This window comes from Physcomitrium patens, chromosome 13, assembly GCF_059467195.1.
Source record: "Physcomitrium patens ecotype Gransden chromosome 13, ASM5946719v1, whole genome shotgun sequence".
Taxonomy (NCBI): Eukaryota; Viridiplantae; Streptophyta; class Bryopsida; order Funariales; family Funariaceae; genus Physcomitrium; species Physcomitrium patens.
Genome location: NC_143422.1, coordinates 16,610,907 through 16,634,709, shown reverse-complemented (window position 1 = coordinate 16,634,709; position 23,803 = coordinate 16,610,907). Strand labels below are relative to the sequence as shown.

The window sequence follows — 23,803 nt, the reverse complement described above, 5'->3', positions numbered from 1 at the left end:
TTGGTTAACGATACCTAAGAAAAATGGATCATTACATTTTATTCAAGATATGCAACGAATGAATGCAGTAACCATAAGAAATGCAAGTATAGGATCTTTAGTAGATGAATTTACAGAAGCGTTTGTGGGAAGGGCAATTTATTGAATGGATGATTTATATTCGGATTATGATTAATTTCAACTTACATATGAGAGTAGATATCTAACAACTATGAGAACACTACTTGGATTACTTAAAATGTGTACTCTTCCACAAGGTGTTACTAACTTAGTTGCATATATGATGAATGGGATGAACAAGGTATTAAGAGACTTCATTCCTGAAAAAACTATGCCTTTTTTAGATGATGTTCTTATCAAAGGATGCAAAGAAGGAGAAAAAGATGATACTTTAGATGAGAGAAGGTGTCGCAAATATGTTGTTGATCATATACAAGATTGTAAAAAAAATTTAATTTGACCTAAAGAGGTTCATCGTACACTTTAGGAGCAAAATCTATACTTGGAGTATGCTACCATGGGAAGATGGATTGACAAGACAAGAACTTCTAGCTATAAGAATCTAACAATTAGAGCAAACATCAGAAGATGTGAAAATAGCATTAAGAAGGTTAAAAAGAGCATGGTTAAAAAATAAGGCACGATTTGATAAGTAGCATCGATTGAGGCCTAAAACAATTGAAGAAGGTGATTGGATTTTGGTCTAAAATAGTAGCTTAGATAATCAACATAATACTTTAAGGAAGTTTTTTAAATGATGGTTTGGACCGTACGTGGTAAGAACTGTTCATGATAATGCAACTTATTTAGTGCGGGAGTTAGATGGAACAAGGTTAAAAATACCAATTACTGGGAAGCGAATAAAAATTTTTAAACAAAGATATACGGAAATAAATATAGAAGATCTTAGTGAAGACATAGATATTCCTCAACATGAAGATGAATTTGACTTGGGTAACAAAAGTGATGAAGAAGATTTGGACGAAGACTTAGAAAATATCCATAGAAGCACGATCTGTTGTTCCAATTTCGAGTCTAGGGCGAAAGAATAGGGGACCTCACGGAGTTAAAGAAAAAGACAAGAAAAAAAATAGGATATTCAGAGTTCAAGATTTTGAGGTCGGAGATCTAGCTTCAAGCTCCTTCGAAAGGTATAAGACTTGATTTTCCATAGGATTTGGAAGGACTTTGCAATCGTTGTTCAAAGACTATGTTTGTATTAGTGATTTGGATTTTTTGTGATAAAATTAAGGATAGTATTCTTTACTATTTTGTGAAATTATAAAAACATATGCAGTTGAAATTTTAGAGATGTCTACATAGTTGAGTATGCCAAGTTGATGCAAAAATCTGTATTAATCTAATCGTATGAATAGGGGATATTTGATCATTAGTATAAAGAGGTATCAGAAGTTGGCATATTAGAGTTTTTTAGGGTTTTTGTAATATCTAGAGATCTATTAGCTAGAATAAGGTAAATTTTAACATGGTAAATCGGGGACTTAAAGGTGGAGCTGCACATAAAGTTGAATAAGAATTAACGGTTGAAGAAAGAGAAATTGCAATTCAAAGTTTGTCATCAACTTTCTAGGCGGTGGACAAGAGACATTAGTGTGGATTTATGGCATTTTCTTGCAATCTATAAGTTGGATTAGATTAAAACTTCTTGAGCATTTAAAAGACTTGTAAAGACATTAGTGGTAGAAGTTTTACAACAATCAGACAGTCAGATTGAGAATTACAGCTTACCGAAGCTTGAAATCTAGGCTTAGGGTTTAAAAATAAAAAAACAAAAAATAAATAAAATAAAAAATAAATAAAATAAATAAAATAAAATAAAATAAAAAATAATACTAATAAAAATAAAATAAAATAAAACTAACAAATAACAAAAGAATTTGTGCTTATAATATCTTGAAGTTATTAAAAATAGTATTTCTAAGCACTTAAAATTGAGATTAAGCTTTTACATTGAAATCCAAAATAGTTTGTATTTGGATAGTTGAAATATACTAGACTACTTGGATACTTGCAAAACATCATTTTTTCTTCCATAACTAGATGCCCGGTGCATTTTTAAGCAAGATAGTACATAATATGACATTGTAATTGGATCAAATTGGCCCTTCGCATCAAGCTCACCCAAATGTTGAATTGGTTCTTTCTCCTTTTATCGACTCTTAGTAAAAATGGCTTGAATACATTCCAACTGATTTATCGGAGAATCTTTAGGTCCTCGATTTATCTCCTCAATTTTTTTCTTGGCTTTGGATCTGCTAATCCTGATTATTGAAATTGAACAGAGCATTATATTCCTGATAAGTATGCCCTGACTGCTTATAATTCCCATAGACTATCGCATAATTGTCACTGGCTCTGGGATTGGGACATTCACTAGTATAATGACCAATCTATCTGCAACGGAAATAACGAAGTGGTCTTCTTACACCTCCATCAAGCATATTGGGTATTTATACCAGTATATACTTATTAGGCTTGTTCCATGTAGGGTTAGAAAATGATCCTAGTTGTCCCGTTGATATGGAAGGTACTTAGTTTGATGATGCTGATAGAGCATATTGCTGATGTCATGTATGGTGGTATAGCTTGTAATGGGGTGATATTAAGTGGCCCTTGAGTATTGGCACTGGGATTGGCCACTGTTTCTAACATCCAAGATGATTAAATATTAATAAATCTTTTTCATTTATATTTTCATATATATAGTCATGTTATAACATGACATCCACTTCATTTATACCTGTACATCCTTTGGTATGCACCAAATAACCTAGTTGTTATTTGTTTCATAATATGTTCTCCAAATCTTTGTCCAAATCTTCTTCATCACTTTTGTTATCCAAGTCAAATTCATCTTTCTGTTGACGAATATCTATGTCTTCACGAAGATCTTCTATATTTATTTCTGTGTATCTTTGTTTAAATATTTTTACTTGCTTCTCTACAATTGGTATTTTTAACCTTGTTCCATCTAACTCCCGCAATGAATAAGTTGCATTATCATGAATAATTGTTACCACATACGATCCAAATCATCGCTTACAAAACTTCCTTAAAGTACTACGTTGATTGTCCAAGCTATTATCATAGACCAAAATCCAATCATCTTCTTTAATTGTTCTAGGCTTCAATCGATGCTGCTTATCAAATCGTGCCTTATTTTGTAACCTCGTTCTTTTTAACCTTCCTAATGTTATTTATACACCATCCAATCTTTGCTCTAATTGTTGAATTCTAATAGCTAGAAGTTCTTTCCTTATCAATCCAACTTCCCATGGTAGTACACTCCAAGTAGGTACTTTTTTTTCAATTGGCATAATTAATTTTTGAACTGTCATAAGCTCAATAGACATATATCCCGTTATTGAGCTATGAGTTGTTCGATCAGTCCATAATGCAAATGAAAAAAGTTGTCACCATTCTCTAACCTTTCCATTACAAGCTTTAACTAATGCTTTTACAATCAATAGATGACTACGTTCACTTTTTACATTTCTTTCAGGATTATAAACAGTAGTCAGTGATAGTTTAATTCTACATCTTTCAAAGAATTCACGAGCTTCTTGTGCATTTAATTTCTCATGATCTGTAGTGATTTTTTTCTACACATCCGTAGCGGCAAATAACATCTTCAAGAAAAAAATCTACAAATTCCTTCTATATTTTTATTCTCAATCCTCTTCCTTCTACTTGATTTGATAAATCTTCACTAGCTAAGATCAAATATCTCATTTGCCATAACCCGACTGGCATAATAATCAAATCAACAACCCATTTAAAATGAATAGCTAGAGGATATGTAGGATGAAGACTATCTCGATGTCGTATATTAGAATACGCTTGAAAAATTTCACATGACTATACAAATAAGAGCACATCTCAATACATATTTTTCTACCAATATCATTCCTTAAGTTTAGCAAAAGTAGCCCAAATTCTTCTATGTCAAGCCCATAAACTATCATAAAACCCCTTTAATAATTTTTGTTTCTCTTCTTTATTGCCTATCATTCTTTGTAGCATTCCAATTTCTTTCTTTGGTCTCTTCCATAAGAATCTTTCTTGAAGCAAAAATCCATATGTCTTTTTTTCTTATTTATTTAAATTTTTTTGTAGACCAATTTTCTTGCTTAGTCAAAGTATTCAAGTAATGACCAATATCCAATAATTCTTCTTAATAAAATTCTTCAAGAAATAGCTTGTCTTCTTTGTTAAGATTTGATACTGAATAGAATTTTGATTCAACATCATGAATGTCTTCAACCATTTCATCTTCTCTATCATATCTTGCTCGAGATAGCATGTCTGCTACTAAATTATCCTTTTTAATAATATGCTTAAATTCTAGATTTAATGGCTTAATATAAGCAATCCATCTTAACATTGCAATATCCAATGTTGAAGAATTAATAATTCCAAGTAATGGCAAGTAATTCGTTTCAATTATTACTGTTGCACCAATCAAATAATTCCTTTCAGCTTTCATAGCTGAAACAACTCCCCAGAGTTTTCTTTTGACTTGTGAATATATACATTGATGAGTACTTAAAACTTTAGTTCCAAATCGAACTGCAAATCTATTTCCACTTGAATCATCTTGACCCACAATCCATCCAATAGAAATAAGACTAGTATCCACAGTAAGAATTATTTCTCTATTATAGTCAAAATCAATTCTTCTTAAAATTAGAGGTGTCACCAATAACACCTTTAGCTTCTGCATTACTTCAATATGCTTTCTTTTCCATTTAAATCGATACAAATGTCCAACAATAAGAACTCCCTACACTCAAAATGTAGATTTTGGTCTTCAAAGTGTAAGATGAACCTCTTTAAAATGAGTTAAAATCTTTTCATAATCTTCTATATGATCAACAACATATTTGCAATATCTCCACTCATCTAAAGTTTCATCTTTCTCTCCTTCTTTGCATCCTTTGATAAGAACATCATCTAAAAAAGGCATAGTTTTTTCAGGAATGAAGTCTCTTAATACCTTGTTCATCCCATTCATCATATATGCAACTAAGTTAGTAACACCTTGTGGAAGAGTATACATTTTAAGTAATCCAAGTAGTGTTCTCATAGTTATTAGATCTCTACTCCTATACGCAAGTTGAAATTAATCATAATCTGAATATAAATCATCCATTCAATAAATTGTCCTTTCCGCAAATGCTTTTGTAAATTCATCTACTAAAGGTCCTATACTTACATTTCTTATAGTTACTGCATTTATTGGTTGCATATCTTGAATAAAATATAATGATCCATTTTTCTTAGGTATCGTTAACCAATGACTAGGATAAAGAGCAAAAGAAGACTCCAAAATTTTCATTCACATCTTCTCTTTTAATAATTCCACTAATTTAGATAAATGTGCCATCAACATGGAAATTGGCCTTAAGTTCTAAGGCACATGAGATACTGTAAAGATAACCATAAGAGCAACAATATTAGAATCTACACATCCTATTTTACAAGACCCAAAGGCAAATGATTTACCTCATTTTGCAAGCATTTTTTTAAAATATTGAATTTCTGTTGGAAATAAAGAACCATCACATCCAATCTTCAATTCTTCAAAAGTCTCTTTTGTAAATTGATGTCCAATCTTTTTTGGATCTCTTATACACTCTTATTTTGATGCTTCTTCTATTTGCTCATTAAAATCTTCTGATAAAGGTCCGGCAACATGGTTTAACTTTTTATCTATTGTTTTATATTTTATCTCTACAATAACTTCTAGAGCTTGAAAAGATTCAAGTATAGTATAAACCTCCTTCGAATGAATTTCCACAATCTTATCATTATCCCCTAATCCAAAAGATGTAATTAATTCTAAAGAATCTTCCAATCCATTTTTTTCATAAATACCTAAAATCTTCTCATCATCTTCTAATGTCTCTAACTTGTGTAATTCCTTTTCAATATTATATAATCTTTTTCTTTCTTTTCTTTTAAAATCATCAACTTTTTTATACATAATATTTCTATTCTCAAAAATACCAATAAAATTTGCATCAAAGGCACCTATATCTTACGAGAGTATCTCCTCTTTTGTACCTCCATAATCCTGCTTTATAGTGGTACTTCTCCAAAATCCTTAACTTCTTCAACAATCCTTGGCAATGGTTCTCCCTCAACCTATCTCGATTTCATTCATGATTAGGAGGTACTGTTAGAAATTATATAGCTTTTCTTCCATCTTCACTACGTACTCTTGCATAAGCCTAACCATCATCAAGTATTTTTATTTCTATCCATATTGCCATAATATAAGGTTGTCCTAAAATCAATGGATAAGACATTGTAGCTTAAATAAAGAAATTTTATTTTGTTGCAATATCTCCAATCCAAATTTTGACATTTAGACAAGCTCCATATAATTTGGCTCATGTATTATTAGCTGCTTGTATGGCCCATCCATGTTCCATATCAATTGGCCATTTCCGCTTCTTATAAAGATCCTTTGACATAAGATTTATTTCCGAACCATGGTCGACTAAAGCAACAATTGGTTCTTCTATATCTCCTACTTTCATCAATATTTTAGTAGTTGCCTTTGCTTAATGCTTTCAAATATAATCACTTGAAGCTTCTATTTCCTTATCACTATAATCTTTAAAATGTATTCGTTGATCATACCCATTCTTTTTATTTGTTGATTACTTGTAATCATTATCAACCTTTTCTTTATCTTTATATAATCTTGCATCAATAGCATGACTCATTCTAGCTTTGTTCATTAATTGCCTCTTTAGCTTAATGCTATCAATGATAACATCATAAAATTCCTTCTTTACAATTTCCAAAATCTCTTTCAATGTGAATTCTACCTTAGCATTTAATATACGTTCTTCCAACACCCCTTTTAAATTTGTTGCTGCTTCAATATCAAAAAGTAGCTTATAAGCAATTGATTTATCCTTATCTTTTGTCTCCTTTTTTTTTTCTTCCAATGATGCTAAAGAATCTTTTATAGGCAATTCTTGTGAAGCCGCCTCATGAGCCTTGTCTCCTTGAGTTTGCCTCTTAGAAGAATTTTCTTCTCTTGTATCATCAAAATTTGCTCGTTTCTTTTCTTCCATCAAAGCTTCATGTTGGCTCTTAGCAATATATACATGAATTTAAAGAGACTCAACAAGATCTTCCCAACTTGTTGTACATCATATTATAGCTGTAATCCTCAATAACGCTTCTCTAGGCATTTTTCTTTTTTGTATTGTAAAAACAGCAGAAGTTCAAAATTCATTGGTTTTTATACTCCCACCAAAGTCATTATCTATTCTAGCACCATAACTTGCACTCTCTCATGTTGCTATTCCATATTCTAATAAATAATCTTGAATCAATGCTCTCATACCTCCTTTGCCAAAATTAATTTGAAAGAGATCCTTTATATCCTTTAATGCAATCTTTCCTTCTTTCTACTAAATAACTCCTTGCTATACCTTATTATTAAATTCATTGCAATCCTTCCTAGTATGTGAAGCATCATCACACCAGATACATCTTTGTACATACCCTTGTTTTAAAATATTCTTCAAATTATTTATAGAAGTATTTTCTTCAAGTCTTGCCAATTTGATTTGAAGATCTCGCATTCCACGTATAATTTGTTCAATCCCCATATCTCCTTTCTTCGATGAAGATATTGAAGGTTGAATAATAGGCATTGTTGGTCGTGTTGTATGTACTGAAGTTTAGGTGCTTGTACTACTTTTGGAATATTACTCCTATCCTTCCTCCTTTCTCTTTTTGCAAGCAAATCCATCGTATTTTCAACATTTTTCCACTTTGTTGTCAATACTTCATCTTCTTCTTTGTCTTCAAGAAGCAACTCCAATTTTTCTTGTAATTCTCCATCAGCAGCTTGAAGAAATAATTCAACCTTGTTCGGCTCTAATGTCAATTTTTCTACCTTTGATAATTGAGAATACTGCCTCTCAAATTTCTTTAGTAGCTTTTTTGCTTGCAAATTCTTATTAGGCCACTCAATCCATTCTAGAAATATTTTCTTAGTAACATGATCAATGCCCTCCAAGAAATATTCATCTTTTAATGCATGTGAAAAAATCTCCCATGAATTTCTATAATGCTCCATAATTGATGTAATATGCTTTCTTATTTCTGGTATCATAGCAAGTCCAAATAATTCAACCATCTTCTTCTCATAAATCCAATTTAATTCTATTTCCCGAACATAACATCTTAAATACTTTGAAATATCTCTTCCATCAAATTAATCAATTTTATTGACCATTGCTTGTAATACTTTGGTTGCTAAAGCTTCTTTTCGATCATTGCTTTGTTGTTGCTGCATAGATAATGATAAGGCTTAAAACATACTAGCAATGGACGGATCCATGTACATACCTTGTCCTTTAGAAGAAACCCCACCAGAAGCTCTACTTGAAGCTCCTCCCATAGCTTCTTCAAAATTTTTATTCTTGTTCTCTATAAAATAAAAATGAAAATAAACAAATTCCAATACCTCCCACCTCAAGCGTTTCATGTCGGGTTTTACCACTTATGTCGTATTACATGCTATCTTGCTGGAGAATGCACCGGGCCTATAGCTCTAGAAGATAAAATGATGTTTTACAAGTATGCAAGTAGTCTAGTGGATTTCAACCATCTAAATACAAACTATTTTGGATTTCAATGTAAAAGCTTAATCTCAATACAAAGTGCTTAGAAACACTATTTTTAATAACTTCAAGATATTATAAGTATAATTTTTTTTATTATTTGTTAGTTTTATTTTATTTTATTTTTATTAGTATTATTTTTTATTTATTTTATTTTATTTTTATATTTTATTTTTTTAATTTTTATTTTTTTAATTTTTAAATCCTAATCCTAGACAGCAAGCTTTGACAAGCTGTAATTCTCAATCTGATCGTCCAATTGTTGTAAAACTTCTACCACTAGTGTCTTTGTAAGTCTTTTAAATGCTCAAGAAGTTTCAATCCAATCCAACTTAGAAATTACAAGAAAGCACTGTAAATCTACATTGATGTCCCTTGACCGCCGCTTAGAAAGTTGATGACGAACTTTGAATTGCAATTTCTCCTTCTCCAACTATTAATTCTCATTCAACTTTGTATATAGCTCTGCCTTTAAGTATTCAACTTACCACATCAAAATTCACCTTATTCCAATTGATAGATCTCCAGATATTACAGAAATCCTAAACAACTCTAATATGTCGACTTTTGATACCTCTTTACACTAATGATCAAATATCTTTTATCCGTACCATTACATTAACACAAATTTTTGCATGCACTTGGCATATTCAACCATCTAGACATCTCTAAAATTTCAACCATACATGTTTCTTCAATTTCACAAAACAATCAAGAGTACTAGCCTTAACTTTATTACAAAAATAAACCCAATTCACCAATATAAACATTAAATTTGAGCAAAAATTACAAAATCCTTCCAAATCCTATGAAAAATCAAGTCTTACACCTTTCGAAGGAGCTTGAAGCTAGCTCTCCGACCCCAAAATCTTGATCTTCAAATGCCCTCTTTTTTTTATTTCTTGTCCTTTAACTCCGTGACGTCTTCTTTTCTTCCACCTTGGACTCGAAATTGGAACAACAGACTGCGCTTCCATGGAATTTCCGTCTCTAAGAAGATCTTTCTACGGAAAGGATGTTTCCTCAAAAGGGCATAGAGAAAGGAAAAGCTTGAAATAGAACCAAAGCCTCCGTAATTGGGACCTCATTGGGTTGCCCAATCGAGTCAAGTTTCATACTGGGTAAGAGGCCTGTAATAGGACTTGGATTGGATGTCCCCATAATTAGGTCAAATTGGTCCTTCACATCAGGCTCATCTAAATATTGAATTGGTCCTTTTTATTTTTGTCGACTCTTGGTAAGAACGGCTTGGAGCCATTTCAACCGATTTACTCGAGAATCTTGATATCTTTGATTTATCTCCTCAATTTTTTTCTTAGATTTGGATCTGTTGATTCCGATTATTGAAATTGAATGGAGCATTATATTGTTGATAAGTATACCCTAACTGCTTACAATTCTCACACACTGGTGCGTAATCATCACTGGCTTTGGAATTGGGATATTTACTAGTATAATGACCAATCTGTCTATAACGAAAACAATGAAGTGGTCTTCTTACACTCCCATCAGGCATATTGGTTGTCTCCACTTGTATATACCTACTAAGCTTGTTCCATGTAGGGTTAGAAAATGATCCTGGTTGTCCCATTGGTACGGAGGGTACTTGGTTTGATGACGCCAATATAGCATATTACTGATATCACGTACGGTGGTATAGCTTGCAATAGGGTGATATTAAGTGGCCCTTGAATATTGGCACTGGAATTGGCCACTATTTCTAATATCCAAGTTGACTAAATATTAATAAAATCTTTTTCATTTATATTTTCACCATATAGTCGTATTACAATATGACACTGCTTCTAGTGAAACTTATTCCTTGAAAGGAAGGAAGGATAATATCACAAACATACACATGTAAATGAAGAATTATCTATATGATTAGATAAAAATAGATAAAAGTAGATTAATTACATAATATCTTCTATACAAGCTTCTTAGAAGCTTCACAGATATTACTTTGATTTTATAGGTATCTATAATTGATTTTTAAGATTAGAAACGTGGTCAAGATGTTGGCCATGTCCTACACAGTTTAATAGCTTGAAGAATAAGCTAATTATGTGGTCCTTATGTAGAAGACTTGTCTTGTAAGCGAAGATATGTGTTCTGCAAAGTAAACACATATTAAAGGTTTTATAGAAAATTGCCACATAGCTCCTAATTAGATAGTATATATAGAGGCAAGTGTGAAGCTTCCTTCACTCTTGTCAATTTCTTTCTTGCTTTTAGTTTGGTTTTAAGAGTCTTTAGTTTCCTTGTCGTTTGGCAATAGACATTCTAGTTTTCTTTTAATATACATATTATTTTATTATTATTTTGTCACTTTTTAAATTTTTTTTTTTTTCAAATTTATGCATCTTCTTTCAGTTCATGTCTTTGACATCTATACATCCATTGAGAAAATAGGATTATTAAAGATTAGAACCTTTTACAAATTATCTGTCAAATAAATTCTATGGCTTTTTCTCTTGCATCTTTAGCATCTATAAAGATTTATTTTATTTTTCTACCTCTTTATTGTAATTATCTTAGTCATCTACAATTGCAAAAAGGATTTTTCCATTGTTATTTTCTATTGAAATTAATAATAATCTAAAATATGAAGGTAAAGATATTTTGGATTTTTGATTTAAAAGATAGAAATTGAAATATCTAAGTATGATGGAAGGACTATAATATAAGTAAATACTCCTTAAAACTTTATTATGTTATAGTTTAGCTACTATGTATATATATATATATATATATATATATATATATATATTTACTATGTAATTTAGTACGCAGCATGATAAAAGCCATGTCAATGGATTTTAGTTAATTTATCATATAGTAGTATAAGTGCTATTTCATTGATCCATTAATTCTTACTTAATAGACCAAGAGATAGCATAGTTGATCAAAACTTTGATCTCATTGTATATAAGTAAAAAGATAGTATTTTGAATTATATAATATATTTAATTTATAGAAAAAGAATCATGGTTGTAGTTAGAAGAGAGGATTTTAGTTATTCTCTATGTAGCCTACTTTATATTGAAATCCTTATAAATTCATCATGATAGTTAATAGAATGTGGTTAGATTAATATTTTAGAAGGTTTTTTTTAAAAGAAATACTACTAAGATTTGTAGGATATATATATATATATATATATATATATATATAAATATTATCAATAGTGACTTTGAGGTTGATCTTAGCTTTTATGTATTTAAAGTCATCTTTACTAGACATTGATGACCTTTAAAATCTTATTTTATTTTGTTAATTTGATGCTTTGGAAACATATTGTATAGATTTTACAAGAAAAAGGACTTAGAAGAGGTTTTGATACCAAAAGAATAGTTTTTCTTAAGGTTAGGCCATCCATAGAGATAGATGAAGATAGATGATAGAAATCTCCATTTCTATTGGTTAAAAGTCATATCCAATGGCTTTCAAGGCGATTGTCTAAGGCTTTATTATAAATTGAAGGCTCTTCTTTGATTATATTAAAAAGTCAAAGGTTAAGATCAACAAGTTTAGATTTTTGAATATAGTTTTGATACAAAAAGTGAGTGATTTGGAGCTTAGATAAACAAGTAATGAGAGCTCAAAATTATACTGGTGATTTTGTACATATTATCATACTTTTGGATATAATGCACAAAAATAGAGATCGATGAAGGATGAGCAAATAGAGCTAGAGAGAAAAAAATTTAGGCTACAATGTGCATATAAGGTTCAATAAATCTAAAGATGAAATGAAAGAATTATTATAAGTTGAAGTCAGTGCTTGTGATCAAAAGGCAATATATCTCATGGATATACATATAAATTCTAGTAAATACCTATATGATTAAGTAGAAATAAATAAAAATAGATAAAAATAAATTAATTTTATAATACCTTCTAAAAAAACTTCTTAGAAGCTTCATAGATATTGCTTTGACTTAACATATATTTATAATTGATTAATAGGCTAGAAACTTGGTCAATAAGTCAACTACGTGTTGGTAGCTTAAAGAACAAGCTAACTATATGGCATACATATAGAAAACTTGCCTTGGAAGTAAAGATAAGTGTCTTATACAGTTAACAGGTTTTGGAGGTCTTATAGGACATCACCACATAATTCTTAGTTAAGAGTATATATAGAGGCAAGAGTGAAGCCTTTTTCATTCTTGTTAATGTTTTTTTAGTCCTTAGTCTTAATTCTAGACTTTTTAATCTTCTTGTTTTTAAAAATAGCTATTTTAATTCAATAGTATCTCATCTTTGAGTGACTTTCTAGTTCTTTTCAATGTCACAAGAATGTATTGAGGATTTCTTTTTTTGAGATTCATGTATTTGACAATTTAATAAGCTTGGTCTCTTGTATAGTGTATCCATGATAGTTTATTGAGATTATCTTTTTATAAGTACTATAGCTTGATTCTTCTTAATATAGACTGAATTATTTCTCTTTTTGAATGCATCTAAGTACTTTAGAAGTTATAAAGTATCCTCTTCTAAATTGGTATTATTTTGATTTTATTTTTATTTTTATTTTTATTTTTAGAATAGCTAGAAGTAAAGATGTTAGTATGGTTGAATCTTCTAAGTCTAAGTTTGATGTTATTATAAACACATTAAATGCTTTAGTTCATAAATTATTAAAATTGTAGAATTTTTTATAATATTTCATAGTGTTGCTTCAACAAATATATTATTTCTACACTTTAGAATTAAAGATATGCAAATTGATGTAATATAATTCAAATTTTTCATAATAGAAGAGAAGAAGTATTGATTTTAATAAGGCTTATTTTTATATTGTGGTGAAGAAGGTCACAAATTTGGAAATTATTCAGAAAAACAATATAGAACTAGGACTAGAAGTACAATCATTGAAGAAAACAAAGAAGCCTAGTTGCAATAGGAACCATGTAGCTAGACATTTCAACACTTTAAATTTATTAAGGTCCCTCTCTTTTTATCCAACTTCCTTGTTCTTTTATTAAATCTTTATTTTTAAGCCCAAAAAACTTCAAACAAATGTCTTATTAGATTCAAGAGCATTTACTTATTTTTTAGATAAAGAATTATTTAAATTTCATAAAATTCTTCTAGTATAGAAGTAAATACATACATATTTAGAAGTAATAGATAGTCGACCTTTCTCTTCAAGTAATATTACTCACAAGATCATATTGCTAGAAATATCATTTAAAGACCATAGTAGCAAAATAGTATTGAATATTATTATAATCCTATCTAATCCTATTATTCTAAGATTTTCATGATTAAAAAGATATAATCCATCTATAAATTAGAGATTTCATAAGATTAAATTTCCTATAAGATTTTTAGAGCAAAAACCTATCAAAAAGTCATCAATAACAAAGTCCTTATTTTTAGGAGCAAGGGCTTTTGTGAAGATAGCTAGAAAAGAAATGCTACTTATTATTTATGAAACTCTTTCTTATGAAGAAGCAAGCTCGCTTGTAGTTATTCTAGAATAGTATGAAGGATTTCAAGATGTCATAAAAAAAAAAAATCTCACATATTGCCAAAGCATCGACTGTATGAGTATGCTATTGATCTTTAAGAATGAACTCAACCATTAATTGGCCAAATCTTCAACCAATGACAAAACAAGCTTTTGACATTAAAGGATTATATTGAGAAAAAACTTGCATAGAACTTTATTTGGGATTCCAAATTTCTAGTAGATATACCAATACTTTTTGTGAAGAAAAAAGATAGATCTTTGCAAATATGTATTGATTCTTGTGACTTCAATAAAATAATTATGAAGAATTATTATCCATTATCATTGATATTAGGACTTTTGAAACAACTCAATCAAGCTAAGATCTATATCAAAATAGATCTTTGTGGAGCATATAATTTTGTGGAGAATAAAAAAAAAGATGAATAGAAGACAATATTTTGGACAAGGTACGGAAATTTTGAATATAATGTCACACCTTTTGGATTAGCAAATATTTTAGCTATATTCTAATATTTAATGAATGGTATTTTTAAAAAATTCTTAGACGAATTTATTATTTGTTATCTTGATGATATCTTAATTTAATCTAAGATTCTTGAAGAATATAAAGAATATGTGAAATTAGTCTTACAAAAATTATAAGACACAAAATTATATACAAAATTGGAAAAATGTGTATTCTATTAGCCAAAAGTAGAATTTTTTGTATATATTGTATTCAATAAAGACTTGTTGATGAATCTAAAGAAAGTATAAGCTATAATAGAGTAGGCAATTCAAAAGACAATATGGGATGTATAATGTTTCCTTGGATTTGCTAATTTCTATCAGATATTTATCAAAAATTACTCTAAAGTTGTTGCTATTCTCACTCAGTTGACATCCAAAGATAAATTGAAATAAAAACCTCAAAAATAAAAGATTTTTTAAGTTTTGATGACAACTTTTATTATAGCTCTAATTTTATTATATTTAGATTTTATAAAGACCTTCTATTTAAAGATTAATGCTTCTAACTTTGTATTAAGAGCTATACTATTACAAATAGGTAATGATAGAAAGCTCTACCTAGTTGTATTTTATTCTAAAAAGTTTTTAATTATAAAGATTAATTATGAAATTCACAATAAAGAACTTTTTGTAATTATAGATTCTTTCTAAGAATAGTATCACTTATTGGAAGGTGCTACATATTCTATGACTATATATATAGATCACAAAAATTTGAAGTATTTCATATTAGTTTGAATTTTTAATTGCTACCAAACTTATTGGAATATATTATTTACTCGTTTTGATTTTGTGATTACATATTCATTAAAAAAGTAGAAAAAACTATCAGATGCTTTATAAAGAGATCATATCTTATTCTAAAGGCTAGAGAAGCAACATTTAATCACCAATATATCACTCTTTTGAAGCCAAAGCAATTTAGTATGTATGCTAATTCTATAATTATACTTATTGATTCAAGTTTTTTTTTAAAAAATTATACAATGCCAGTTAAAGACTTATTAGTTTGTAATATCAAGCAATACCTTTATAATGATAGGTTTAAATTTATGAAAGATATTTTATATTTTAAAGATTGTTTATATATTCTAGAAGGACCGACATGACTTTGTGTTCCTTAATCTTATCATGAATTTCCAACTACAAGATATTTTGGATTTAATAAAACATTGGAGCTTATTTCTTGAGATTTTTGGTGGCCTCAAATGTGAAAGGTGGTGAAAGACTTTATTCTCCCATGTGACATCTTTTCAAGACCCAAGAATTTTCAACATCATTCTATAGACTTCTATAGTCAGTACGAATCCCCAAGCTACCGTAGTCTTCAATATCAATGTATTTTATTACTAATCTATCACTATCAGCTATATTTGATGCTATCTAAATTATTATAGATCGACTTACAAAGATAAAATATTTTATTTTGTGTAAAAAAGAAATTCCTAAAAAAAAAAAAAAAAAAAATACTTTTTCTTAATAATATATAATAATATTATAGTCTATTTGATAAGATCATTTTTGATCAAGGACTTCAATTTATATCAAAGTTTTAGAAATCCTTTTTTGAAATATTGAAGATGGATATTAAACTTTCTTCTATCTTCCATCTTCAAATAAATAATTAAACAAAATGATTCAATTAAATTTTTGAGTAATATTTATAATATACCATTAACTATCAATAAGATGATTAGACATTGTATTTATATTTGACAGAGTTTGCTTATAATAATATCCTTCATGCTTTGATTTTAAAAATATCATTTTACTCCAATTATGATTACCATCAAAATCTTGATTTGTTACATACATCAAAGGATGATAATCTAATAGTTAAAGATCTTGCAAAATAATTGTCACTACTCCAAATAACTTTGAAACTTCATTTATAAATAGCATAAGTTTCTTACAAAGCATCTTTTGATGAATTTAAAAAATAATTATCTACCTTTTAAGTTAAAAATAAAGTATGCATTTTTTGACAAAATATCAAGACCAATTGGCCTTGTGATAAGTTAGACTACTTAAGACTGGGACCATTTTGTATTCATAAATAAATCAATCCAATGATTTATCAATTGAAAATTTCTTAAGAAGCTTCCTAAGGTTGCTTCATCTTCAAGCAATATGAAAACTTCTTAAGAAGCTTCTTAATACCTAGTATATATTAGAGTTAAGACTAAGAAGATCTTCAATCTTAACAACACATCTTTTAGAGCTCTATCTCATCTTTCTTGATATTGATTTCTTGTTTTCATCTAATTTAATGAAGTTAACTTTTTTGTTAAAAAACTTTTGTTCAATTTTTTATTAAGTTTCTTGTATAGTACATCCATAACAAATAAAGTAAAGGCAAATAAGTTTTGGTAGTAATACCAAAAATTATGATGACATGTGATAGATGGCATATTTTCATAGTTATAGGAAAACTTGTGGTAGCATAAGTAATATATATATATATATATATATATATATATATATATATATTTAAATTAAATTATAATTTTTTAAAAAAAATTTAGATTTTTTTATGTATAAATATTTGATAATTTTTTTTATCAAAAAAAAATTATTTTCAATAGTTCAATATAAGCTCAAAATTAAAACTGCATCCAAAAATTTATATCTTATTTTTAAATTTTTTTTATTAAAAATAAGATGTACCTATGATATAAATAAGAAATTTAGCCATTACTAAATTATAAATATAAAATCTAAAATTTAAAGCTATTAAATAAAGAATATATAATAAAATAAAGAATTACCACCAAAGTCATAATGACTTTAATTGAAAGACATAAAAATAATAAATACATATATATATATATATATATAATATTTGACCATAAAGTTGACGTCGATCAGAAACGCCAAATCGTCAAGATGGCATTCTCCTTTAGAGAAATGAATTAATGATTTGTTCTTGACAGCTGAGGTCCTCCAAGTCTGTGAAGACATGTCTGCTTAGCGTCTGAAACTCGATTACCGCACGGAGTCAGTCTCGTAGACTTGATACAATATCAAGCAAGGAATCACATTAAGCGTCACATTGTTTGAACACTTTGCACAAAATTGTTGCCTTATTCTGTTTTAGAAGATTATCATGAACTCGTTGTTTCCAAAAGTAACCATGAATCGCTGTACCAGAATAGATACCTATTCACTTGACATGAAAATGTCAATGCCCCGTTACTGTCCACAGTAAAAGGGTCTCCTCCAAGGATAGTGAGATTCCTCATTTTGATAGACTGCCTTGAAAGTCGATAACCCATCGTGACAGTCAATTTTTTCTTTTATACGCACCAAAGTGACTGCTCGTGATGCGAGTGGTAATCTGGAAACCAACCTTACGCGATTGAACTTGGGAACTTGTCATGGTCTTTGCTTGGACACTCACCCAGGTGGTCTTAAAAGCGTCGTTAGTTGATAAACTTTTGAGCACTAGTATCGGTCTGGTAATGGTAAGCAGTCGGCTGTAATGTTGCGAAAGCATACAGTCTTTGTTGTTTGTGGTCACCTCAGCCTGCTTGCCATGCACGCAACTCTGGGTAACCTGGAAATTTACATCCATCACTTCATTATGGTATCGCGTCGGTCCATGTCACACGTTCATAATACTTGAGCCCCAAGTCTTACAAGCTAAGACGCTTTTAGCTTAAGAAGAACACTACGTGCGTTTGCTGGACCAAGTCACCTATCCAATACAACCACTGACTACCACGCCTTACTGACTGCAGTTAAGTCGACTACACAGAGTGAAAACATGTAGTTTGTCAATCGTCCAACGAAAGAGCCCTGAGTATCAGTCAGTTCTAGTCGAATATGGTGGGTGCGTTCGATTATTCGAGTCAGAAGCTACATTGCATATGCATGATCTATACAACTGGGGAGCTCCAGCTGTGCAACGTTCGGTGACAGACTTGTCTTTCTTTACCCCAATGTAGACTAGAAAACCGGTCACCCACGTTAATCATGGCAAACAAGAAAAGAACTGGATAGATTCCTCAGTGGACTTCTACACTATGTCTGACCACACTTGTGTTTTCATATCTGGTACCCAAGCTACAAAGCGCACACGAGCAACTTGATTTTCATCAATGAGTGTGCACAGCGACCTTCGAGACAACGAGGCTAGGGGATTGGTTACGAATTCCATTTGTAAAGCACTGCACAACGTCCAGTACATGCAAAAATACAAGTGCTCTTCACGAATGTCGCCTGCACTGCGCGCAAATACTGCAGTTGGTTGTGACGAAGTCCAACGTGGGAAGTGTTTTGAGATTCCTCTAAAAAATGGTCGAACCAATCCCGGATCATAGCTTCCCTATGGAGCTTTGACCCTAGTTACTGTGCACTCTGCCTATTCAAAAGACTTCAACTGTCTGTAGCTCGTGATCCGCGGCAGCACCATGCAACAAGAGGAGGATAATTACACCACCCACATTACTCCATTGAGCTTGCAACGTGAATTTTATCATGAGTACCATGACTGATAGAGGTTCAGAGCCTTAAACTGTGCCATTGCTCTCAAGCGCACATTCCAAATGTTTCTGGATGCTGGTTCACGGCATCGTCCAGTTTCGAGAACTTACGCCGATGATAAGAGACCACGGCGTGGCAGTGAGCATGAAACCGACAGAGCTCTGTGCAACTGTGGACTAGCGTTGACGGGCGGAAGAAGGTCCATCACAACATCCCAATCTGACCTTTAAGTGTATTTCCTACGCCTCTAGAATTGAAAGTTGTATTGTTGGAAGGCTGGACATGTCTTTTGGACAGACAGTCCCGACAGTTCCTTTCAGAGTGCAGAGCAGATCTTTCACGTCCAATCATCCCTACGAACCATAACAAATTTTCAGTAGAATTTGTTCTCACAACGCCATGTTGCTAAAATAGTACGGCGCAAGCAGATGGGCACACAAGAAGCACGAAGTGCGAAAAATTGCAACTTTCTTCTTCATCGGAGATTCGAAAGTACACAATGGGATTCGTCAAAATTCCCAATCGGGCATCCTCTGTACATTTTGTCAAACAAAGTTTCACTCGTGCTGCCTACCGTTTATGTACATTTAATGCTTTGTAAACTGATTGAAAGCTGTACACTTTTTTTAAAAAAACACACACTCGTACATCCTAGACTCGTCTAAGGATTTAAGTTTCCGCCATTAACTCTGCCATTGATCTGTAACGATGCTTGTTACTAGGTCTTACAAGCACTGATGCCGAGCCCCAAGACCCGTCGCTCGCATCCGAATCTCCGGTCAATTCAGTGCCAGCTGGGCTTGGTGCGCTGCACTGTCGTGCGTCTTCTTCATACAACTTGGTTTCTGAGTAGCTTTTCGGGATGGACTTGGGGGAGTCCTGGCGAACTTCGGGTTCACAGAATTTGTCAGACAAGAAGTTAGAGAGGTCTCGCTTCCCCTTCGCGCCCGACAGCATCAAGAGAGCACAGATGGCGCCGGAAACATCTTTCCAGTGCTCCTTCGCCTCACATTGCAGAGATGGTGGTAACGTCTTCGTCACATATGGTTGTTTGTCAACAGCTTTATTGTCTGTGGACATCTGAACATGGGTGTGCCCACCCTTACACTCCGTCAACTTTTTCAGCCTCTTCCAGGTTGGGATCGCAAATCCATAATCGGCATGACACGGCTTCTCAGGAAAGTCGGGACTCCGTATATCGACTTTATGGCCATCATCACGAGTTTCAAGCCAGCAATTGCCATCGAGCCGGAGATCTTTTGAAGCTCTCGATGTTCGGAGAGGGCCCAGGTCCACGGACAGTCTAGCCCCTCGCTCATCATCTTTGTCTTCAGTTAATCTAACTTCCTGTCGTGGCGAGATGAAGAACAAATCTGTGTTTTCCATGAAATTACGTGATCTTGTAGTCATCGCCGTAGACTCGTCCGAAAGGGCATGGGGTTTAGAATCCGTGCTACCTGTGATCCAAGTTGGTGCAGTTGGCAGCTTGTTCAAGTCGAAGAGACGTAACGGTTTCGGCGATTTCGTCATTGGAGTATTGGTGAGATGATCCTGAATAGTTGGAGACCTGCATCATAATCCGCAAGAAATGGTTAGCAATCGGCTTCTCTGATTGCAGAAGATATGCATGGAAGGACTTCTTTGTACAGAAAACTGAAGAGTTTTTGTAAAAGATGACGGGTACCCAATTCCCAAGATTGTTCCAAACTAACCAATGGCCAAAGTATCCTCGCTCAAAATTATTTCTTTATTCCAACTCCTCGAATTACCCAGCACCGACTGTTTCTCAACTAATGATTCACTGAGGTGACACACACAACTCTTGTAAACACTGTTGTCTCAACTTTCCTAATCAAGACGACCTCATCAATAAGTTTTCTCAAGTTGAGCAAAATTAGTCCCGTGAAGGTACACGAAATAGATATGTTCTCCTTTGTTCCTATATTAGTCTTGAATTGTCGTAAGAATTCATCTGCCAATATACAAGCTCAATTCCACTTCACCGTGTCCTTTAGAACGAAAGATCGCCGCTACCGATCCAAGTTTACACCGTGACAGTGCACTGTGGTCCAGTTCATGGGAGTCCTTAAAATCCAGCCCCGCGGTAATGGCCGAGGAATCGCACCAATCATATGATTAGCACTTAAATCAATTACAACGTAGGCGCCATGAGTTCGACGATGGAAGCACTGAACCTTATCACTGCCGTCGAACTGTAAGAGTTTCCCGTGATATAGGTGTGTCACTAAAACCCTCGACCATCTTAATGGTTCAATCTTACTAATGCAAGTGTCCGTGTCGGTTCCAGTACACTATCATGCACTGAGTTAACTCTCAATGCTCCATTCGTTGATGAAAGTAGAATTGTAATGCTTTCTAACGGTGGAATTGGTGCCCTAAACTTTCAGGTTTAAGAAATGAACTTGATCGCCTGAAAAGACAGACGAAACACTGAACTGCAACACAAAGTTTATTTTTATTTCTATTTTTTATCCAACTTGAAAACTGACCTTCAGAAACGGCTACAAGGAAGAGGGTTCATGTGGAAAACATACTTGACATAAGCATCGGAATGTTTTCTCCCGTCCGTCTTCCAGTGTGGCGCCACAAATGGGTTTTCCGGTCGCCGGACCATCAATCTGCGCCGTGCTAAACCTGGTCTTAGTACAAAATCATCTGGTGGGTGCAAGTCGACGCCCTTCTTCCCCATCATCCCCGGGCTGTGCTTCTCCGTCCTTCACAACCTGGAAATTGTGCAGACGGCGAGTTATCTACACCCCCGTTTGGCCATGCGTGAAAACCACTCCGCCGGAATAAGCAGTAACAGTAACCATCTTTGGTAGTGATATTCTGGTCCGCAATCTACAAACACGAGCAATTGTGTATTACCTGAGAACCAAACCACAACTCCTAAGTTTCAACTTGATTCTGCAGAAACACCGACAACTAGGTTTCTTAGATTAGTAACAGTGTAAAGGTCTGCAGTTTCCTCACGAATCCTAGCCCATGCGTCAGTTCATGAGTGTAACCAACCGCATCAACCCCAATTGTGCATCCTCATCAAATGCACACCACGTCGTGACAACTTCGACGCCCGCAACGTCTCCCCCAATTGCGGCACCTTACACTCAAGACTAGAGCGGGCGTATGTTGAAAGCTTGAACTATAGTTCCAAATGCGATGAAGATTGGAGAGGTTGCTTGTCTGCCAAGAAGGTTTTACCGAGTAAACAGGTCGTCTCTCCAAAGGGCTACAATTTTTTTGTGCTCCCGCAAGGTTACTCAACCCTTTATGCTCACAATATTCCTATCCATTGTTGCAGTAGACTGAGCTTGTAACAAATCCTATAAGTTGCACAGAAATGAGTAAAAGCACCCATCCTCAACAAGGTTGGCTCATTATCGTCAATCCTGAGCTACGATACTAAAGTTTCTGCGTTCGGAGCAACAAACTGTACCAAGGCGACTCCCGGCATGAACTCAAACGGTACAAGACCTATGTAGCCTTCTCACCTGCTTTCCAAGTTCGTGTATATCGTCTCAGACCGACATCTACAAAGCCATTCTCACTCAGGACAAGCAAGCTCACGTAATCTGAGAACCGTAGTGCTGATGTGCTAACCACTAGTTTTTGTTCCTACAAGCTGCTAACTTGATGAAGTTTGTGAGGGTTGGCGTCTGCTGCTGCGTCACTTTCACTGGTCGATCAATCACGGGCTACGTAATGAAAGCAAGGTAGAGAAGGCTTGCTCAGATATCGCATAACTTGTGATGACGTACAACTGCCATGAGTGCACTAGTGCAAGGCATACTGGCACTATGACTGCACAAAGCGAGCGTCTAAAGCGAGGGTTTACAGGCAGTCTGAGGCCCACCCACCAACCTGGAGTACAATAGACACACTGGAAGTTTAAGACCAGTGATCTGGCATCGGCCGCTCTCGCAAGCGGAAAACCTAGCCACCGTCAATGGCACTACTATCAGGACTCGATTTGACATCGCGACCAGACTACGGATGGGTTGATCACATCAGGGAAGAACACGGCGGCTATCGGTACAGATTTTGCGTTGGACCACGCCGAGGCAGGCAAAGGGCATGAGTCCACTTCACGCAAGCAACGGCGCTGTTGAAGAGAGTTAGCGGTAAAGGTACTCTCACTCTCTCTCCCACTCCCTGCTTGTGAAAAAAAACTGTTTTGAATGAGATACTATCGCTGAAAATACTGATCGACACGGCCCCCAATCTAGACGGTCCCAAACAAAATAAACGCACAAATCCAGCGGTATCTGCCCATCGTTCTCATCCTCCATCCGTGAAATCTCATGATTACCAACTTGGCCGATTCTTACATTGCCTCTTACTTTGCAATGGTTTACAACCGAGACGACGGCGCTGAGCTCAACAACGCCCATGTTGAGCTCATCAGATGAGCCGTAGTCATCCACATGAAAATATGCCCTAGTGTTCCAACCAGCCATACAAAATGCTGCAAATATCTCTCGTCACCACCAAACGCCTCTGAACTACCGCTTTTCCACTGTACTAGATAACCCTAAAAACCAGCTATCTGACCATACAAAATACATAAAACAGCCAAACAAACAAGTTAATAGTTCTTTGTAGTGGATTTTGTGTTGTGAAGGAATAG

General features: G+C 33.1%; 1 protein-coding gene across 2 annotated transcripts; it reads right to left on the bottom strand.

The window, feature by feature from the left end:
- Positions 1-19,606: 19,606 nt before the first annotated feature.
- Positions 19,607-23,598, bottom strand: LOC112290158 (uncharacterized). 2 transcript variants are annotated; one of them, XM_024536156.3, is made up of 3 exons: positions 22,045-23,336; positions 21,711-21,899; positions 19,607-20,722 (listed from the first exon to the last, which is right to left on the bottom strand). In XM_024536156.3, exons 2-3 carry the CDS (start codon positions 21,866-21,868, stop codon positions 19,825-19,827), a joined length of 1,056 nt encoding a protein of 351 aa, XP_024391924.1. In that variant the 5' UTR covers positions 21,869-21,899; positions 22,045-23,336; the 3' UTR covers positions 19,607-19,824. The 2 variants fall into 2 exon arrangements, with proteins under 2 accessions (XP_024391924.1, XP_073394108.1); XM_073538007.2 differs by having other exon boundaries at positions 21,711-23,598.
- Between the last annotated feature and the right edge of the window lie 205 nt (positions 23,599-23,803).

Coding starts and splice junctions, on each gene's coding strand:
- LOC112290158 (XM_073538007.2), bottom strand. CDS start 21,868: ATGATGGGGAAGAAGGGCGTCGACTTGCACCCACCAGATGATTTTGTA. Junction 20,723..21,710: donor CATTCCGATGCTTATGTCAA/GTATGTTTTCCA, acceptor ATTATGATGCAG/GTCTCCAACTATTCAGGATC.